The sequence below is a fragment of the Vipera berus genome, assembly GCF_964194415.1.
Source record: "Vipera berus genome assembly, chromosome: 6".
Lineage (NCBI taxonomy): Eukaryota > Metazoa > Chordata > Lepidosauria > Squamata > Viperidae > Vipera > Vipera berus.
The window spans coordinates 56,988,484-57,005,272 of NC_138208.1; the positions used below are offsets into that span (position 1 = coordinate 56,988,484).

General features: G+C 37.3%; 1 protein-coding gene across 7 annotated transcripts in view; it reads left to right on the top strand.

Annotated features, from left to right (window-relative positions):
* Positions 1-16,251, top strand: part of APAF1 (apoptotic peptidase activating factor 1) — a 70,910-nt gene extending 54,659 nt beyond the window's left edge. For 5 of the 7 annotated variants that reach the window (XM_081331194.1, XM_081331197.1, XM_081331195.1 and 2 more), the window contains 7 exons: positions 634-759; positions 3,891-4,016; positions 5,111-5,230; positions 7,289-7,414; positions 10,099-10,224; positions 14,795-14,941; positions 15,385-16,251. In XM_081331194.1, coding sequence (XP_081187320.1) covers positions 634-759; positions 3,891-4,016; positions 5,111-5,230; positions 7,289-7,414; positions 10,099-10,224; positions 14,795-14,941; positions 15,385-15,531 — 918 coding nt within the window. In that variant the 3' untranslated portion in view covers positions 15,532-16,251. Of the gene's footprint in view, positions 1-633; positions 760-3,890; positions 4,017-5,110; positions 5,231-7,288; positions 7,415-10,098; positions 10,225-11,669; positions 11,767-14,794; positions 14,942-15,384 lie in introns of those variants that run through there. The other 2 variants (XM_081331199.1, XM_081331200.1) reach the window with 2 other exon arrangements.
* The last annotated feature ends 538 nt before the right edge of the window (positions 16,252-16,789 follow it).

The following is a 16,789-nucleotide window of genomic DNA, read 5'->3' on the forward strand; positions in this document are numbered from 1 at the left end:
AAGAGAACTTGTATCAAAATTTCTTTTCTTTAAATAAAAATAACTTTTTCAGGTTCATTAGCCCTTTATTAGGGTGAGAAAATTGTGAATTCAGGAATTGGTTAAATCTTTACAAAGTTCATCCTTTTCTAAAATTGTTTATTAATAAGGGTATACAATGCAGTGCTGCTTATTGTTCATTTTTCAGCTTAAATATTAGGTTGCTATGGAAATGGAAAGCAAGAAACAGAAAAGGGCGTAGCTCTGCTATGGTGTTCATTTTCGCAAAGCACTGAATATTTAAAGAATTTCTTGAAAAGATCTTTATAAGCTGTTTTTGGCATGGAATATCTTTTAAAATTAATCAAGTGTGTGTTCAGTGTGCTTCTGGATAGTTGTCGGAGAAATGAGACTGACAAAATAAGTATAGGCATCACTACCAAAGCAACAATGAAGATATGCTTGTCATATACATTTACCACTTATATGAATATATGAAATCTATCTGTATATTACTTTTTATATATTGTTGTTAACAATAATGTTACTGATTCTTATTTTCAACTCTGAGGGAAAAATAGTTTAAAACACCCTAAGCAAAGAAACAGACATTAAATGATGCTCAGTAATTTCCAGTTATTTGTTGCATTATAGCTAATTAACGGATCTACAGGCCTTGCTATCTATTTGACTGAAGAACAGAAGTTTTCTATTTGCTGCTGTTGTTTGAGTGAAGATCTACAATTTGCTGCATATGGAGATGAAAATGGAATTGTAAAGGTGAAGTACTAGAATTGAATTTTTGAATCAGTGACTATTGACTTGATTATAATTATATTCCCCATACAAGTCAAAATCAGTAAGAGAATGAATTTGAGAAGATTCTGTTTTAATAATTTTATGAACATTGAATATGTTTTCCTAATACTGACTACAAGTTTGTAATATTGAGAATATATTTCTCAAGCCAATGTTAGAATCACACTCATTTTTTGATGTTCATTTCACATTTAACACATTTATGGTTTACCCATCAATGTTTTCCTTCCTAGCATTTTTCGATAAGTGCAGGATTTGGCTTTTTCTTTTTTTTCAGTTGTGGATTAAGTGAGGGTCAATCCATTTGATTAAGTGAGGGTCAATCCATTTGTTGTGGCAAGAACTGACCGAGTGGTTTGTTGCCTGAGCCTGACATTGTGGGCTGAGATCTACAGAAAGAAAGGCTGAGAAAATGACTGGCCCAAAGTCACCCAGCCAGCTTTGATGCCTAAGGCAGAACTAAAACTTAAGTCTCCTGATTTTTAGCTTGGTGCGTTAACCACTAGACCAGACTTACTTTCAGTTACACATCTAGTATCAGAGCAAAATAATTGAGTGTTTCAGTTTAAGAGGACAAGTTATTTTTATAGAAAATTATCCAGTGAAATTTTTATATTTTATGATAATAACACAATAAACTTGTAATCTGAACTAATATAAGCAGGAGAAAATCTATATGCCTGCAAGACATTGACACGATGTTGATGGTACATCACTATCCTGTGAATATCCATCTATCCATCCTTTATTTACCGTATTTTTCGGACCATAAGACGCACTTTTTTTGCCCCAAAGTGGGGGGGAAAACAAGGGTGCGTCTTATGGTCCGAAGGTGATCCGTATGGCCAGCCCCAACCTCCGCAAGTGAAAGCAAGGGAGATTGCAATTGGCTCCTTCAATCTCCCTGCGGCCGGCTTTCTCTTGCAGAAGGCAGGCTGAAACGGAGCAAGGAATGCGAATCGCCCGATCTCGCGCTCCTGCGATCTCCTCTGCTCGGTTTCAGCTTCTCTTTGCTACAAGAGAAAGCAGGCTGAAACAAAGCAAGGGAGATCGGGCGATTTGCATTCCTTGCTCCGTTTCAGCCTGCCTTCTGCAAGAGAAAGCCGGGCCGCAGGGCTGCCTCCGTAGGTACTGCTCTAACGCGGAGAGGGAAGGACAAAGAGGGAGGGAAGGAAGAAAGAAGGAAGGAAGGAAAGAAGGAAGGGACAATGGGAGAGAGGGAGAGGGAGGGAGAGAGAGAGAAAGAGAAAAATAGAGAGAGAGGGAGAGAGAGAGAAGGAGAAAGAAAGAGGGAGGGAAACAGAGGAAGAGGGAGAAATAGAGGGAAAGAGAAAAATAGAGAGGGAGAGAAAGGGAGAGAGAGAAGGAGAAAGAAAGGGAGGGAAAGAGGGAGAGAGAAAGGGAGAGAGAGACAAGGAGAAAAAGAGGGAGGGAAATAGAGGAAGAGGGAGAAATAGAGGGAAAGAGAAAAATAGAGAGGGAGAAGGAGAAAGAAAGGGAGGGAAACGGAGAGAGAGAAAGAGGGAGAAATAGAGGGAAAGAGAAAAATAGGGAAAGAAGGAAAGGGAGAGAGAGAAAGAAGGAGAGGAGAAAGAGGGAGGGGGAGAGAGGGAGAGAAAGAGAAGGAGAGAGAGAAATAAAATTAGTAACATGATTGTTAAGTGAATCTGGTTTCCCCACTAACTTTGCTTGTCAGAAGGTTGCAAAAGGCAATCACATGACCCTGGAACAATGTGACCATCATAAATATGAATCGATTGCCAAGCATCCGAATGTAAATCACATGACCCTGGGGATGCTGCAACGGTCATAAATGTGAAAAATGGTCATAAGTCACTTTTTTCAGTGTCGTAACTTTGAACGGTCACTAAGTGAATCATTGTAAGTCGAGGACTACATGTACTTTATCATTTTTTCCTTTTTTAGGGGGGGGTCAGGTTTTTGATACCTTGCTGGGCGACTGGTGGTACTCGGACATTGCCTTGTCCTAAAAGTGGTACAATGGATGAAAAGGTTGAAAAGCCCTGTTTTAGTATACTGGTGCTATTTGGTTCAGAATATTTTTTTTCTTGTTTTCCTGCTCTAAAAACTGGGTGCGTCTTATGGTCAGGTGCGTCTTATGGTCCGAAAAATACGGTACTTACTAAATTTGTATAGCCACCCATCTCATCCAAAGAGACTCTGTGCAGTGTGCAAATGAACAAAACAACAAATATAAAAACAACAGACATAAAAGTATTAAACCGCATTAAGAAATAAATATTATAAAGACAGATATAAAAACGGTGGCAAAGAGAGGATAACAATAGCTACTTCAGCAGTGGCACCCTCTAAGCATGTCTCTGGTTCTCTAGGAGCCCCAGGCCTGATAACACCCAGGTCTTAAGTACCTTCCAAAACATCAAAAGGAATGGAGCTTTTCTAATTTTGTGGGGGAAGAATGTTCCCTAAGGCAGATGCCAAAGCAGAGAAGGCACAACTTCACTATTCTTGTTTTTCATTCTTTTTTTTCCTCTGATTTTTTTTTTTTTATATAATCTTAGGACTTTGTATATTTCTATTTTGTGTTTTGGAGTTTAGAGTCTCTCTCTCTCTCTCTCTCTCTCTCTCTCTCTCTCTCTCTCTCTCTCTCTCTCTCTCTCTCTCTCTCTGTGTGTGTGTGTGTGTGTGTGTCTGTGTGTCTGTGTGTTCAGTTCAGTTCACTTTAGCTATTTCTGCTGGCAATAACTTTTCAGATCTGAAATAAATACAGAATTTTTATGGGTATGGTACTATTACATTTTAAACCACACATCTGAATTTTTTTAAGAGCAAGAGTCTCTTTCAATCATTTTTTAACCCTATGGGTCCAGAAAGAGAAAAACTCTGTACTAGGCATAAAATTTAATGTTGTTGTAGTTCAAGGCCTGATCTCTTAGTTCCAATAACAGCATAGTTCTATAAAGATTGTCACAAAATTTGGTTTACAAGTATATTTTCTATTTTTCAGGATTTTTTTGTATCAAAAAGATCTATTTTTAAAAAGATCTTTTAAAAAAATCATCCATATTGAATTCTTCTTAACATGTTGTTGCCTGATCTCATTTTAACAGGTATTAAATGTATCAGATAGGAATGTTTTAAAATCCAGAATGGGACACAGGAAAGCTGTACAGCACTGTCAGTTTACTTCTGATGGAAAAACTCTTATTTCAAGCTCCGATGATTCAACTATACAGGTAGAGGAATGCTGCAAGTTTTGTTTAGGAATTGACACTATTTGAAGGCAGTCCTTCAAATTATATTTTTTCTCAAATTATTTCAGTTTGTTATAAAAAACACAGTATTTATAACAGTTTATCAATTCTACATTTTGAATCTTATTTCAGAAGGATCGGTATTTTAAAAAGTCAAAACTATTGAATAGGAAAAATGATAGCTTACAAACTATAACTGTTTCCAAACTTTTATAGTTGTAATTGGGTTGTTTAACTCCTGTTTCATTACTGGGATATTCATATATTGTTATATTTTCAGTTATGTGGAGATAGAAAATGGTAAGAAACTTGCAGTGTATGGGAATACATCCATAAGAAACCGTTCAACTGTTCAAATACTTACAGGCAGAACACATATGCAGTAGCACTCTCCTGATCATATTTCTGAAAAATTAACATTCAGAGAAAACTGATTTTGGAGGTAGTCATGAAATTATCCATGCTATCCTATCCTTGTACTTTTTTAAAGCAAAACCTTTTGAGCATTTTAGTAATAATTTACCGTACTCATAATAAAATAAACATTGCATTTTAATATTTTGCAGTATTTCATTACACAAAAGAATTTATCCATTGTAAAGTATGTCAGGAATGAATACATAGCTCACAGATGATAAATGTTAGATTTCTGAATCCTCAAGAGAATAGAATTATTCCCATTATGCCACCCAAGTTGTATTTGATTTTTATTTATTTATTTGTATCCTGCCTGTATTATTTTTACAAATAACTCAAGGTGGCGAACATATCTAGTACACCTTCCTCCTATTATTTTCCCTACAACAAACCCTATAAGGTGAATTGGGCTGAGAGAGAGTGACCAGCCCAAGATCATCCAGCTGGCTTTCATGGCTAAGGCAAGACGGGAACTCATAGTCTTCAGCTTTCCAGCCTGGTGTCTTAACCACTAGGTCAGTGTACATAGGTTAACTAATTTTCACAAGTGTCTTAGAATATTTTCCCGATAAAAAAAAATTATATTCAAGATAACCAATGTTCTTTAAAACACATAGATATCTTTATTTTATTTAAATATATGTTTACAATATTTTTAGGTATGGAATTGGCAGTCGGAAAAATACATTATTCTGAAAGGACATAAAGAATCTGTCAAGAATTTTCATCTTCTGAAGCAATCAAGCCTTCTTTCATGGTCATTTGATGGAACAGTTAAAGTAAATAAAAATCAATTTACTCATTATTTTAGAATAGTCCATATAAATTTTATGTGTACTGAATAAAAGTTAAATGGGTTAAGGTGATATATACTGTATTTGTTTTACAAAGAATGTCATCACATTTTGTTTGATTAATGTCAACAAACAGCCATTTTATCAGGCTAAAATAGAAGGATAAATAAGAAGAAAAGCTATTTCATTTTTAGTGGCTCTGTTTCTAAATTATTTCTGTTCTTTTAGATTTTAATAAGATCACCAATACTTGTATTATAGCATTCATAGATAATATAATGCTTTCCAGAAGTTTTCATCCTTTGGCATTCTAGTAGGACTCATGGAATTGGTCCAAAACAACTAGAGCAGTGGTTTCCAACCTTTGCAACTTAACCCAGCTAGGGGGGAGAGGAGAACTGGGCTTCACGAAAGGCGGGCCACCATGCACGTATGTGAGTACCCTCTGGTCCATCGCTTTTGCCAGCAGAGCTGTGCGTGCAAGCTCCGGCCAGCCAGTTGTGCAGCCCAATTCCGAATAGGCCACTGCCTGGTAGTGGACTGCAGCCTGGGGGTTGGAGACCCCTGATATAAAGGACACTAACTTTACAGTTCCACTGATACAGTGATGAAGGAACAGAAAATTAAGTATGTCTGAATTTTCTGCAGGTTTTTCCCCCCACTCCTAATCATGTCGTCACTGTTTCTTTTATTTTGTAACTTTTTAAATTACAAAATCTGGAGTAAAGTAATCATGTTCTCATTGATCAGTAAACCAATCTGGAACTTTTTTTATGGAATTATCAGCTTAAAACTATTTAAATAGAAAGTGAGTAAAATTAAATTAGCTGCATACAAATACTCTGTTTTAATAGTCTATTTTACAGTTTAAAAGTATTAAATTTATTAAACTTACATTTTGAAAAATCCATCTGCTACTATTTCTAAAGGTAATTTTACATTAGTATACTTATTCTATAAGAATTTCTTTTTGTCTTAGTAACCCTCATTGTAGGGATTTTCTTAATATGAACTATAAATGTGACAATGGGCAGAGATGCATATGGCTGGGGAAGTTGTTATTGAAAAGCATGATGTCTTTGCTTTTAATCACTCCTGGGAGGAGCTTTTTGCCTGGTGGATTTATCAGTGTTTCTCTTTCTTCTTCCCTTTGTTATTCACTTCTCTTTCTCCCCCTCCTCCTTTGCCATTCCTACCGTACATAGGAATGAATATGTGTCATGTTTTTTTCTATCTATGAGACTAATTTGTGTATGTACAAGAAAATGGTCAGTACAGGTAGTCCTCGACTTAGAACCACAATTGAGCCCAAAATTTCCGTTGCTAAGTGAGATTTTGCCCATTGTTAAGTGAACTTTGTTAAGTGATTTTGCCCCATTTTACAATCTTTTTTGCACAGTTGTTAAGTTAGTAACATAGTTGTTAAGTGAATCTGGCTTCCGCATTAACTTTGCTTGTCAGAAGGTCGCAAAAGATGATCATATGATTCCCGGGATACTGCAACTGTCATAAATATGAATCGGTTGCCAATCATCTGAATTTTGAACACATAATCATGGGGATGCTGTAATGGTTATAAGTGTGAAAAACAATAATAAATCACTTTTTTCAGTACCATTGTAACTTCAAATGGTCACTAAATGAACTGTTATAAGTTGAGGACTACCTGTTTATGCATTTGTGAAATCATTAATTTTATAAATGGGATACCTTATTTACAGGTAATTTTTAACCCCTATACCTACACACCAAGACCCTGCCCTTTTTTGGAATGAGATTTCTGACAGAAGTGTTTTTATATGTTTGCATGTGTATGCGTACATAAATACATATATAGACATATGTTGAGAGTTGAGATTTTCAGGATTTGTTTTATCCAGAGCTGAAAATTTCATTGGATTCATTCATGAAGACATACACTTACATTTTGGGAAAGGAATCAAATTCAGGCTCCTCTTCCTTTTGCGTAAGTGTCTGTCTGTCTTGCTTATCAACCACATACAATCAGCATTCATCACTGGTATATTTCACTATATTTTACAGGTCTGGAATATACTTACTGGAAAACTAGAAAAAGATCTTACTTGCCATGAAGATACTGTTCTTTCTTGTGCTGTTTCACCTGATGCCACTATATTTTCTACTACCTCTGCTGATAAAACTGCCAAGGTCAGTACGTGAGTGTTTGAACTGTATTAAAAGAAAAGACAGTTTAACACAGCTGTATAATTAAATCACTACTAATTCATTTATACATCAAGATTTCTAAATTGTTTCAGGTGTGTCTGAACCTCAGCCATGTAAGGAAAAATGTGGGTTTTTTGCCAGAAGCTGATGTAACTTCAATATTTTGCCTTTTATACCCTTTCCTATGTAATATTTTACATGATATTTCATTTGTGAGATATATTATTGAGCATATAACATGAAATGATACCATTATCTCTTCCAAATTGTAAAATATACTTCTGTCAAAAAGACTCTTCTGGAGTCATAAGTTTGATTTTTGTTAAAGTAAAATTATATATCCAATGTCTGAAATATCTATGCAGTGTCATTTGTACATCCAATTTAGAATCTTTCCCCATATCATACTTGTAGCCTGACATTTTTAAATCCACTTTCAGATTAGTCTGTCTTGTCTGGTAAAACCTGTTCTTCGTCCACAACATCTTTAAATACAATCTGTCTATGATGCAGACAGTCTTAAAATTAACTTCTGGTTCCATTGTTCACAAATATCCCTCAATACATCCTGTGTTAAAATATTTTGCTTCATTCTGTGTTGATCAGTCAAATGTAAGTGTTCTTTAATTGTAACTTTCAGTTCCTTCTGATTCCGTCTAACATCCAACCTTCAAAGTCCCATCCTGACATTTTTTTTAAAAAAGGAAGAATTCTTATAATTAATTTTAAAATCTTATTTCAAATCCTGCTGGATCCTTAGTCCATTTGTAAATTTCCAAAATCAATATTCTAATACCCTTTTCCTGTTTATTCCAAAAAAGAATTTTTTAAAATCCTTAAACCTGGATTTAAAACTTCTTTTTGGAAGTATCAAAGGAGATTCACCCAATGCTATAAAACCTGTCATTCCAAGGACTCCTAATAGCTGAAAAGCAATTAATAACAATTTCCAAAAGGGATTAGAAAAGGAAGTGTGTAAATCCTATGTCCATAAGGTGCTGACTGCAATTTGGGCAAAGGTGGTGTTCCATCTGGTGTTCCCAAAGTTCTAAACCAGCATTCACCAACCTTTCCAGGTTGGCGGCCTGGCATGGTGGGGGGGTGGGGGGAAGAGGATATGGTTTTGTGTAAGTGGGGTTGTGAGCACCGGCGCCTGCCACTTGTATGAGTCGGGCTGCGCACATGCCAGCCCACCATTCACACGGCTAGTTACAAATAGGCCACACCCTGGTAGTGGGCCATGGCCCACAGGTTGGGGACCCCTGTTCTAAACAACTGGGGACTGCTGTCTTGCGGTATCCTCATGAGGAGCAGCTGTCTGGAACACCTGAGAACGATCCCAACCTCTCTTTGTCCAGAGAGGAATCCCAAAGAGCCAGTCCACTCACTGGCACTTCATTCCACCACAGTCATCAGCTCTGCTTTTAGTTGAGATGGGAGCCATTTTCAGTTCAGTGTTTCTTCCCCAGAAGTGATAAGTAGTTCTTTTATTATATTGATTTCAGTGAAAGAGTTGCACACTGGCTTCTCTTTCATTTATATGAATTGGAACTTAAATGTACCTACTTTCTATCCACAGACTGCCTAATACTATAAATTAATATTGATCATTGTAAATGTCTGTTTAGACAAAATCCATTTGTTCCTGTTATTCTCCTGAATCCTCATTAACATCATTCCTATTAATGTACTGCATCAGATTGTTAAAGGATAATTTGAGATAATTTGTAAGTGGGGTTGTGAGCACCGGCGCCTGCCACTTGTATGAGTCGGGCTGCGCACATGCCAGCCCACCATTCACACGGCTAGTTACAAATAGGCCACACCCTGGTAGTGGGCCATGGCCCACAGGTTGGGGACCCCTGTTCTAAACAACTGGGGACTGCTGTCTTGCGGTATCCTCATGAGGAGCAGCTGTCTGGAACACCTGAGAACGATCCCAACCTCTCTTTGTCCAGAGAGGAATCCCAAAGAGCCAGTCCACTCACTGGCACTTCATTCCACCACAGTCATCAGCTCTGCTTTTAGTTGAGATGGGAGCCATTTTCAGTTCAGTGTTTCTTCCCCAGAAGTGATAAGTAGTTCTTTTATTATATTGATTTCAGTGAAAGAGTTGCACACTGGCTTCTCTTTCATTTATATGAATCGGAACTTAAATGTACCTACTTTCTATCCACAGACTGCCTAATACTATAAATTAATATTGATCATTGTAAATGTCTGTTTAGACAAAATCCATTTGTTCCTGTTATTCTCCTGCATCCTCATTAACATCATTCCTATTAATGTACTGCATCAGATTGTTAAAGGATAATTTGAGATCTGTCTATATATTCAATGTTCCTAGCCCCTATGTGAGAAAATAGATTTGTTTAAAGTAAATTTAAACCTGCACACTGTTTTTAGGAAAAGTGCTTGCTGCTGCTCATTCATGCCATCAAAGCTCAAGGCAAAATTAGGCCTTGGATAACTACATCCAGGTGTCTGATCTTAGAAATACTTTTTTTAGTTTATTCTGCTCGGGATCACATTTCAACACTTATAATTTTCACCGTCCTCTAAATCATCTATGAAGTTCAGATACCAATTTTGGTATCTGACTGAATGAGGTGTAAGTATTATTTGTATGTTCATGTGCTTAATATTTTAATATTTTAAATCTTCAGATATGGAGCTTCAGAAGTTCATCAGCTCTTCATACTTTGAGTGGCCACAAAGATTGTGTGAGATGCTGTACATTTTCTCTTAATAATGAATTATTGGCAACAGGAGATGACCACGGAGAAATAAGGGTATTTTATTTTTCATTATTTAATATTTGGCATAATATAATATAATATAATTGCTCTGGATTGATAGGTTTTTTTATGTTGATGAGTTTTGGATGGTTTTGCTATCACTTCAAAGCAAGAATATTAAAGAGGTAAAGAGGGATTTCAAGGATTTTTTCTGTTAACAAAAAAATAACGTTAGGAATAAAGAATGCATTTACCTCTGTAGAACTAAGATAGCTAAGAAAATGGTTGGAAACTAGAAACAGGCTTTCTCAGTAGTAGACACACACCCCCACCCCCGAAATAATCTTTCTACAGTGAAAGAACTTGCAGAATTCTCCCATGGCTTCATTGAACAAGATAGAGTTCATATCATTAAAGTAGCTCTGCATGCCAACTCCGTCTTCAGTATCAGGAGCAGCAGTAATTAAGGTATATTGCAATAATGCAGCCTCAAGGTAGTGATGGCATGAGTCACTGTCAGTAGGTTTTCTATTGCAGCTAATAGATAAACCAAAGCTAGCTAACAAATTCCCAGCTACTGCTCTTGTAGAACATATAAATACAGAAATACAAAACTACATGATTTTTTTTCTCTCTTTACATTTCTTTCACATGCCTTTTTCCATCAACAGATATAGGAAAAAAATTAGTATTGTTTTGAGCTGTGCAAAGATGCATTTTTCTACTACGAATATGTCATCAGAAACAATAACCTGATTTATTACCAGTTTGGTCAAATGTGTGTGCTAACTATGCAAACTAATGCCTTTTCTAAACTCAGAATGGCTTCTTGAAGTCATTAAGTATATTCCATTGGCTGCCTCCCACTTTCAGTAGTCATCTCCTGAGCCACTCTGGTTTGTTTCCATCTTCTCTAACATTTTCTTGTCCTCCTCAAACTCCAACAATTCTCATTCCAGGATGAACTAATTTTCATTTTCCTGCCAGCACATCAGCCCCTTTTCACTTCCTCTTCTATCTGAGAAAGGTCTTGCCCAAGTTTAACTGCTTATTAACATTTTTTCCAGGTCAGTTTTATAGTTTACACTTTTCAAAGTATAAGAATAGTATGTATATCTGGGAGATCATGTGACATGAACAATAGACCTTTTTTACTTTATTTGTTCTATCACAACACTAAGATGCTTGCAAGATCAGCTTGATCCCATTTACAGCAAGTGTAAGGGATGATGGCATACCTAACAGTTTCTGAACAAATAGCAACCCCATCTTGCTGGGATTCAATCACTTTTCTTTTGCCATCTATTCTCTTACTGTCTAGATACTGAGTTACATCATCTACTGTATTCCCTGCCTAGCTAGGATGAAATGTATTATTGAGTATCATCAGCATACCGATGATTTCTCATCCTGAACTGACAAATGACCACTGCCAGTGGTTTTATATAGGCATTAAATAACATTAGAATGAGCATGGATTCCATTGTCACCTCATATAGGATGATAGGATCGCACTACTCCCATGGTTACCAGTTGGAATCATCTGCTGAGGAATGAACAGAAGTGCTGCAAAACAGTATTTCCAACTTTTATCTTGCAAGTTTATACTATAATATCAGACGTTGCATGAAACTTAATAGGATAAGGAAAGGTACATACACATCTACAGTATCCAATTGCTAATGAAGATTATCTACAGCAGACATGTCAAACTTGTGACGGGACGGTTTTGTCATTGCCGGCAATGGGGTGGGCGCAGCTTCCGCATGACGCATCCGGCCCATAGGCCGGCAGTTTCACACGCCTGATCTACAGGAATAACCAATGCAGGTTTTTCCAAAATGATCAGTTTCATGCACAGTTTTTTACTAATTGTAATTGCTCCTTTTTCACTAATACATTCTCAAAAATGTAAGTTTAAATCAATGAATGAAAGTTGTCCATCACTGTTGGAAGAAGAGGTATATATTCAAGCAGGGATGAAGATTTTGCCTCCTCCAAACCAGCAAATAAAATCCCTCCCTCAATGGGTCACGAATCATTTCTTTAAACAAGCTATTCACATAACAGAAAAATATGAAGTTGTGATATAGGTTGATGATTTGGGTAAAATATGGAAAGAGGAATGCTACAATATAACTGAGTGAGGGAGAGAGAACAAAATACCGTATATACTTGAGTATAAGCCGAATTTTTCAGCCCACTTTTTGGGCTGAAAAATTCCACTTCGGCTTATACTCCAGTCAACAAAAAAAACTTACCGAGGACTTGTGCGCGGCCGAGGCTTTGGTGCTTCCGGGATCGCGTGCACCTCTCCCAAGCCACCGCCGTCCGGAGACCTGCCGAAGTTTGGGGAGGTTTGGGGAGGTGCGCGCGCACCTCCCCAAACCTCCCCAAACGTCGGCAGGTCTCCAGACCTCCGCGCCCTGCCTGCCTGCTTCTTTCCGCAGCGGAAAGAAGCAGGCAGGCAGGGCGCGGAGGTCCGGAGACCTGCCGACGTTTGGGGAGGCGCGCACCTCCCCAAACGTCGGCAGGTCTCCGGACCTCCGCGCCCTGCCTGCCTGCTTCTTTCCGCAGTGGAAAGAAGCAGGCAGGCAGGGCGCGGAGGTCCGGAGACCTGCCGACGTTTGGGGAGGTTTGGGGAGGCGCGCACCTCCCCAAACCTCCCCAAACTTCGGCAGGTCTCCGGACGGTGGCGGCTTTGGAGAGGTGCGCGCAATCCTGGAAGCACCGAAGCCTCGGCCGCGCGCAAGTCCTCGGTAAGCTCCGGGCGGTCACTTGCTTCGCGTCTACTGAGGGAAGGGGGGGCGACTGGAGCGGGCGTGTTTCCTCGCCTGCTGGGTGCCGCGATTTGCCCGGGGAACGCGCGGGCCCCGAATGGCAGCGTGGAGCGAGGAAGCGGACAGCCAGGGCTTCCCCGAGAGCCGCAGCCACACAGGGTATTCCTGTGTATTCAGGCTTGCAAAATGGCGGATCGAGCCTTTGCTGGCGGCAGAGGCTTGCAGAGCACGGATCCAGCCTCCGCCGGCGGCGGAGGCTTGCAGAACGGCGGATCGGCTTATACTCGAGTCAATAACTTTTTCCAGTTTTGGGGGGTGAAATTGGGAGTCTCGGCTTATACTCGAGTCGGCTTATACTCAAGTATATACGGTAAATGCAATTATAACCACTATAATGGTCAAATGCTGCCTTGTATCTTTTTCTTTTTGTGTCTTTTTATTTTATTTCTTACTATCATTTTACTTATACTTTTCTTAATTTTGTATTGTTTTTATTCTGTGAAATATTCTTTAATAACATTTAATTTTTAAAAATAGTCTTTCGGGGACATGTTTTCTGTAGCAAGAAAAAGGTTTCAGTATTTATTAACTATTTATTAACTATTTATGAACTATCTGTAGTCATAACTATAAATAGTTCTTGACCTATGAGCACTGTTGGAATTTACAACAATGCTGAACAAATGGTAGTTAGTACTGGTCTTCATAATTCTGGCTGTCCCAGCATCACATGGTCACAGTATGGGCAGTTGGCACCTGGTTCACATTTATAATTGGTTGCAGCACCCCATGGTCATGGGATAACCATTTGCAATCTGTGGAAGCTGATAGGGAAGGTTGCAAGTTGCTGATGTAAGCCACCTACATACTCACACCCTTCCCCAGCTCTTCTGGGCTTGTGCCTTGACTGCCACTCATCCTCCCAGATCTGTGCCATACCCTCCTTGACTTTCATTGCTTTTTTGCAAATCCCCTCCCTCCTTCCCCCATACAGCAGCAGCCACTTACTTCCCTGCCAACTTGGGACTTGCAATTTTTTGCCTGCCTCCTCATTGACTTGATTGTGGGAAACTGGGAGGAAGTTGCCTCATTAAACAACTGTGGGAGTTGATTAATCATGCAACTGGGACTTCAAGATTGCTGTCATTAAGCAGTGCAGTCATACTTTACAACCACATTGCTTAGTGAGTAGAAATAGTCCCAATTGCTAAGTGAGAACTACCTGGAAGAAAAAGAAAAAGCCAAAATTTCCAAATTCCCTGTAGCACTCTTATACCACATAATTTTTAATATGTTTAACATTCCAGTTAAAACAATAGGCAATATCTACTTCAGTGCCTGTTATCCAATACTGGTTTTAGATTTTTTTTAATCCCATTTATTATTTTTATAAATAATTAAAGACAGTGAACATGCTTAACATTCCCCCCTCCTCCTATTTTTACAACAACTGAGGTGAGATGGTCTGACAGAGTGACTGGCCTAAAGTCACCCAGATGGCTTCCATGCCTAAGGCAGGACTAGAACTCACAGTTGCCTGGTTTATAATTACTAGACCAAACTGGTGTCTGGTTTCAAGGTTGTTTACATTTTAAAATCAAAGGGAGACCATTGATTCTTATTAATTTAAAAGGAAGAATGGTCTATTTAGCTTGGATAAAATAATACATTTAGGAAGTTATGGAGGTTTCACAAGGTGACTAATCTACAAGATACTGTGCCTTATTCCATAAACACTAGTAGCTGGATTTATTATTTTGTTCCTATTTCAACACCAGTTGTATTTTCTAAGATAGCTTACAAAAAGTTATAACTCTAATACTTGACTGCATTTCTATTTACAGATTTGGAGTGTCTCAACAGGTAAACTACTTCACTCGTATTCTTCTGCCACAACAAATGAAGGAGGATCAGCACATGGAGGCTGGGTGACAGGCCTTCATTTTTCTCCTGATGGTAAAGTGCTTGTTTCTTCTGGAGGATATGTCAAGGTAAGCTCAATAAAATTTTGTAAAAAGTGCAATTTCTAGAATTATTATATAAGCTATTATATAAGAGTGCACAACTTTTTTGAGGGTCATTAAAAGCCATCTCTTTGTAATATATGATCAAATTAGGGAAAAAATAAACATCTCTTGTGTATGTATCTTTAATTTAGAAGCTTACGCGATAACTACAATTTTCGTATTCTATTTTAATTGTAATATAGGAAGCAAATTTCAAGAAAATACATCATGATTTAGGGTAAATTTTGAAATCTACATTTGTGTAGTTAATATAAATCTTTGTGTTCTGAAATTTGAGCCTTATGAATACTGTACTCTTCAAGTGTGTAGCACAGCGAGTATGCTACATTTGGTTATGTATATTTATAGTAGGTTATTGTCAGATTTTTATTTTTCTTAATTACAAATATATTTTCTCTTCCTTTTAGTGGTGGAATGTGGATACTAGACAACCTTTACAAACATTCTACACAAATGGAACAAATCTCAAATCATTGCACGTGTCCCCTGATTTCAAAGTATGTGTGACACTGGATAATCTAGGCATTCTTTATGTGCTACGGATTATGGAATAAATTTAAGTTGTAATCACTTTTGTATTTATGATATTTTGAGCCAGAAACGAATTCTTTCCTTATTTTTTTTCTAACTTTCATGAAACTGTGATTTTGTTTTTACTATACATTATACATTTGTAATTTCCTCCAAATCAGCACATTTTTAAAATAATTAAATACTTTAATAGGTTTTGCTCTTGAAAGTAGCACTGAAAATAATTACACAACTTTGATCAGCGAAAAGAGCAATATGTGATAATGTAGTCATGGATCTAATAACAAATGTTTCTAAATCATAAGCACATTTGCCACTTCAAGGTTTAGTTTAAGGGTTTTTTTTTTCTATGTGTAATTTTGTCTTGAAGCTTTTGGATTTACAGGTGTTGTCTTGATACACAATGTGAATAATTGAAAATATCCGTGGCATAAAGTGCCTACTAGTACTGTTCTGTTTCAAAGATAATAATATAAGAGCACATGTTTCTGTCTTGCTCTTTGCTTAAAAACACGATACATTTTTATAAAGCTAAATTTTCTCCAAAAGTTTGGATGTTGGCTTATGTATTCCATTTTGAATCAGAATGAACTGTCACTGACAGCTAATTGTGTTAAAACTACAAATAAAAAAATGTATTGGGAAGAATATTTCACTTTTAAAGATAATGTATGATTAAGATTACTTTGCATTTTTCTTATCTGTTTCCTTTTAAAAAATAAAGTATATTTGATTTTTTTCTACCCTGTATTTCTTTTGTGTCTATGAATATTTAAGTAAAACTTATCTACTAAAATGTTCTTGTTGATATCTCTAGATGACATATTTTTACAGTGTTTATTGTCCTTTAATGCTAATTCAGAGGCAGTTTAATAGAACTTGCTCCTAATTAGGTATGCATAGAATACAAAATTGATAATTAAATAGTTCTCTTTGGGTTCATATGCATACAGACAAATACAAATAACATGGAAAGTGAAGAGGGGGGACTCATGCAATTGCTGTTGTGCTAATAGACAAGATTAGAAACTCCTGCCAGATTTCTAGTTATCTCTCCTTTTAGCTCATTTTCCCAAAGGCTACCAAAAAAATGCCTTGAAGAACAAATAGGCACATTTCCTCCATCACGTGGAGCATAAACTTGTAAAGTCATTTAGCAATTTGACTTATCAACACAATACCTACTTTCAGTTGGACATCAGACCAAGGCAATATTTTAAGAGTCTTAGATATTAATGCCCAAACTGACTTTGAGTCATTTGCAGATATCAGGTCTTTGAA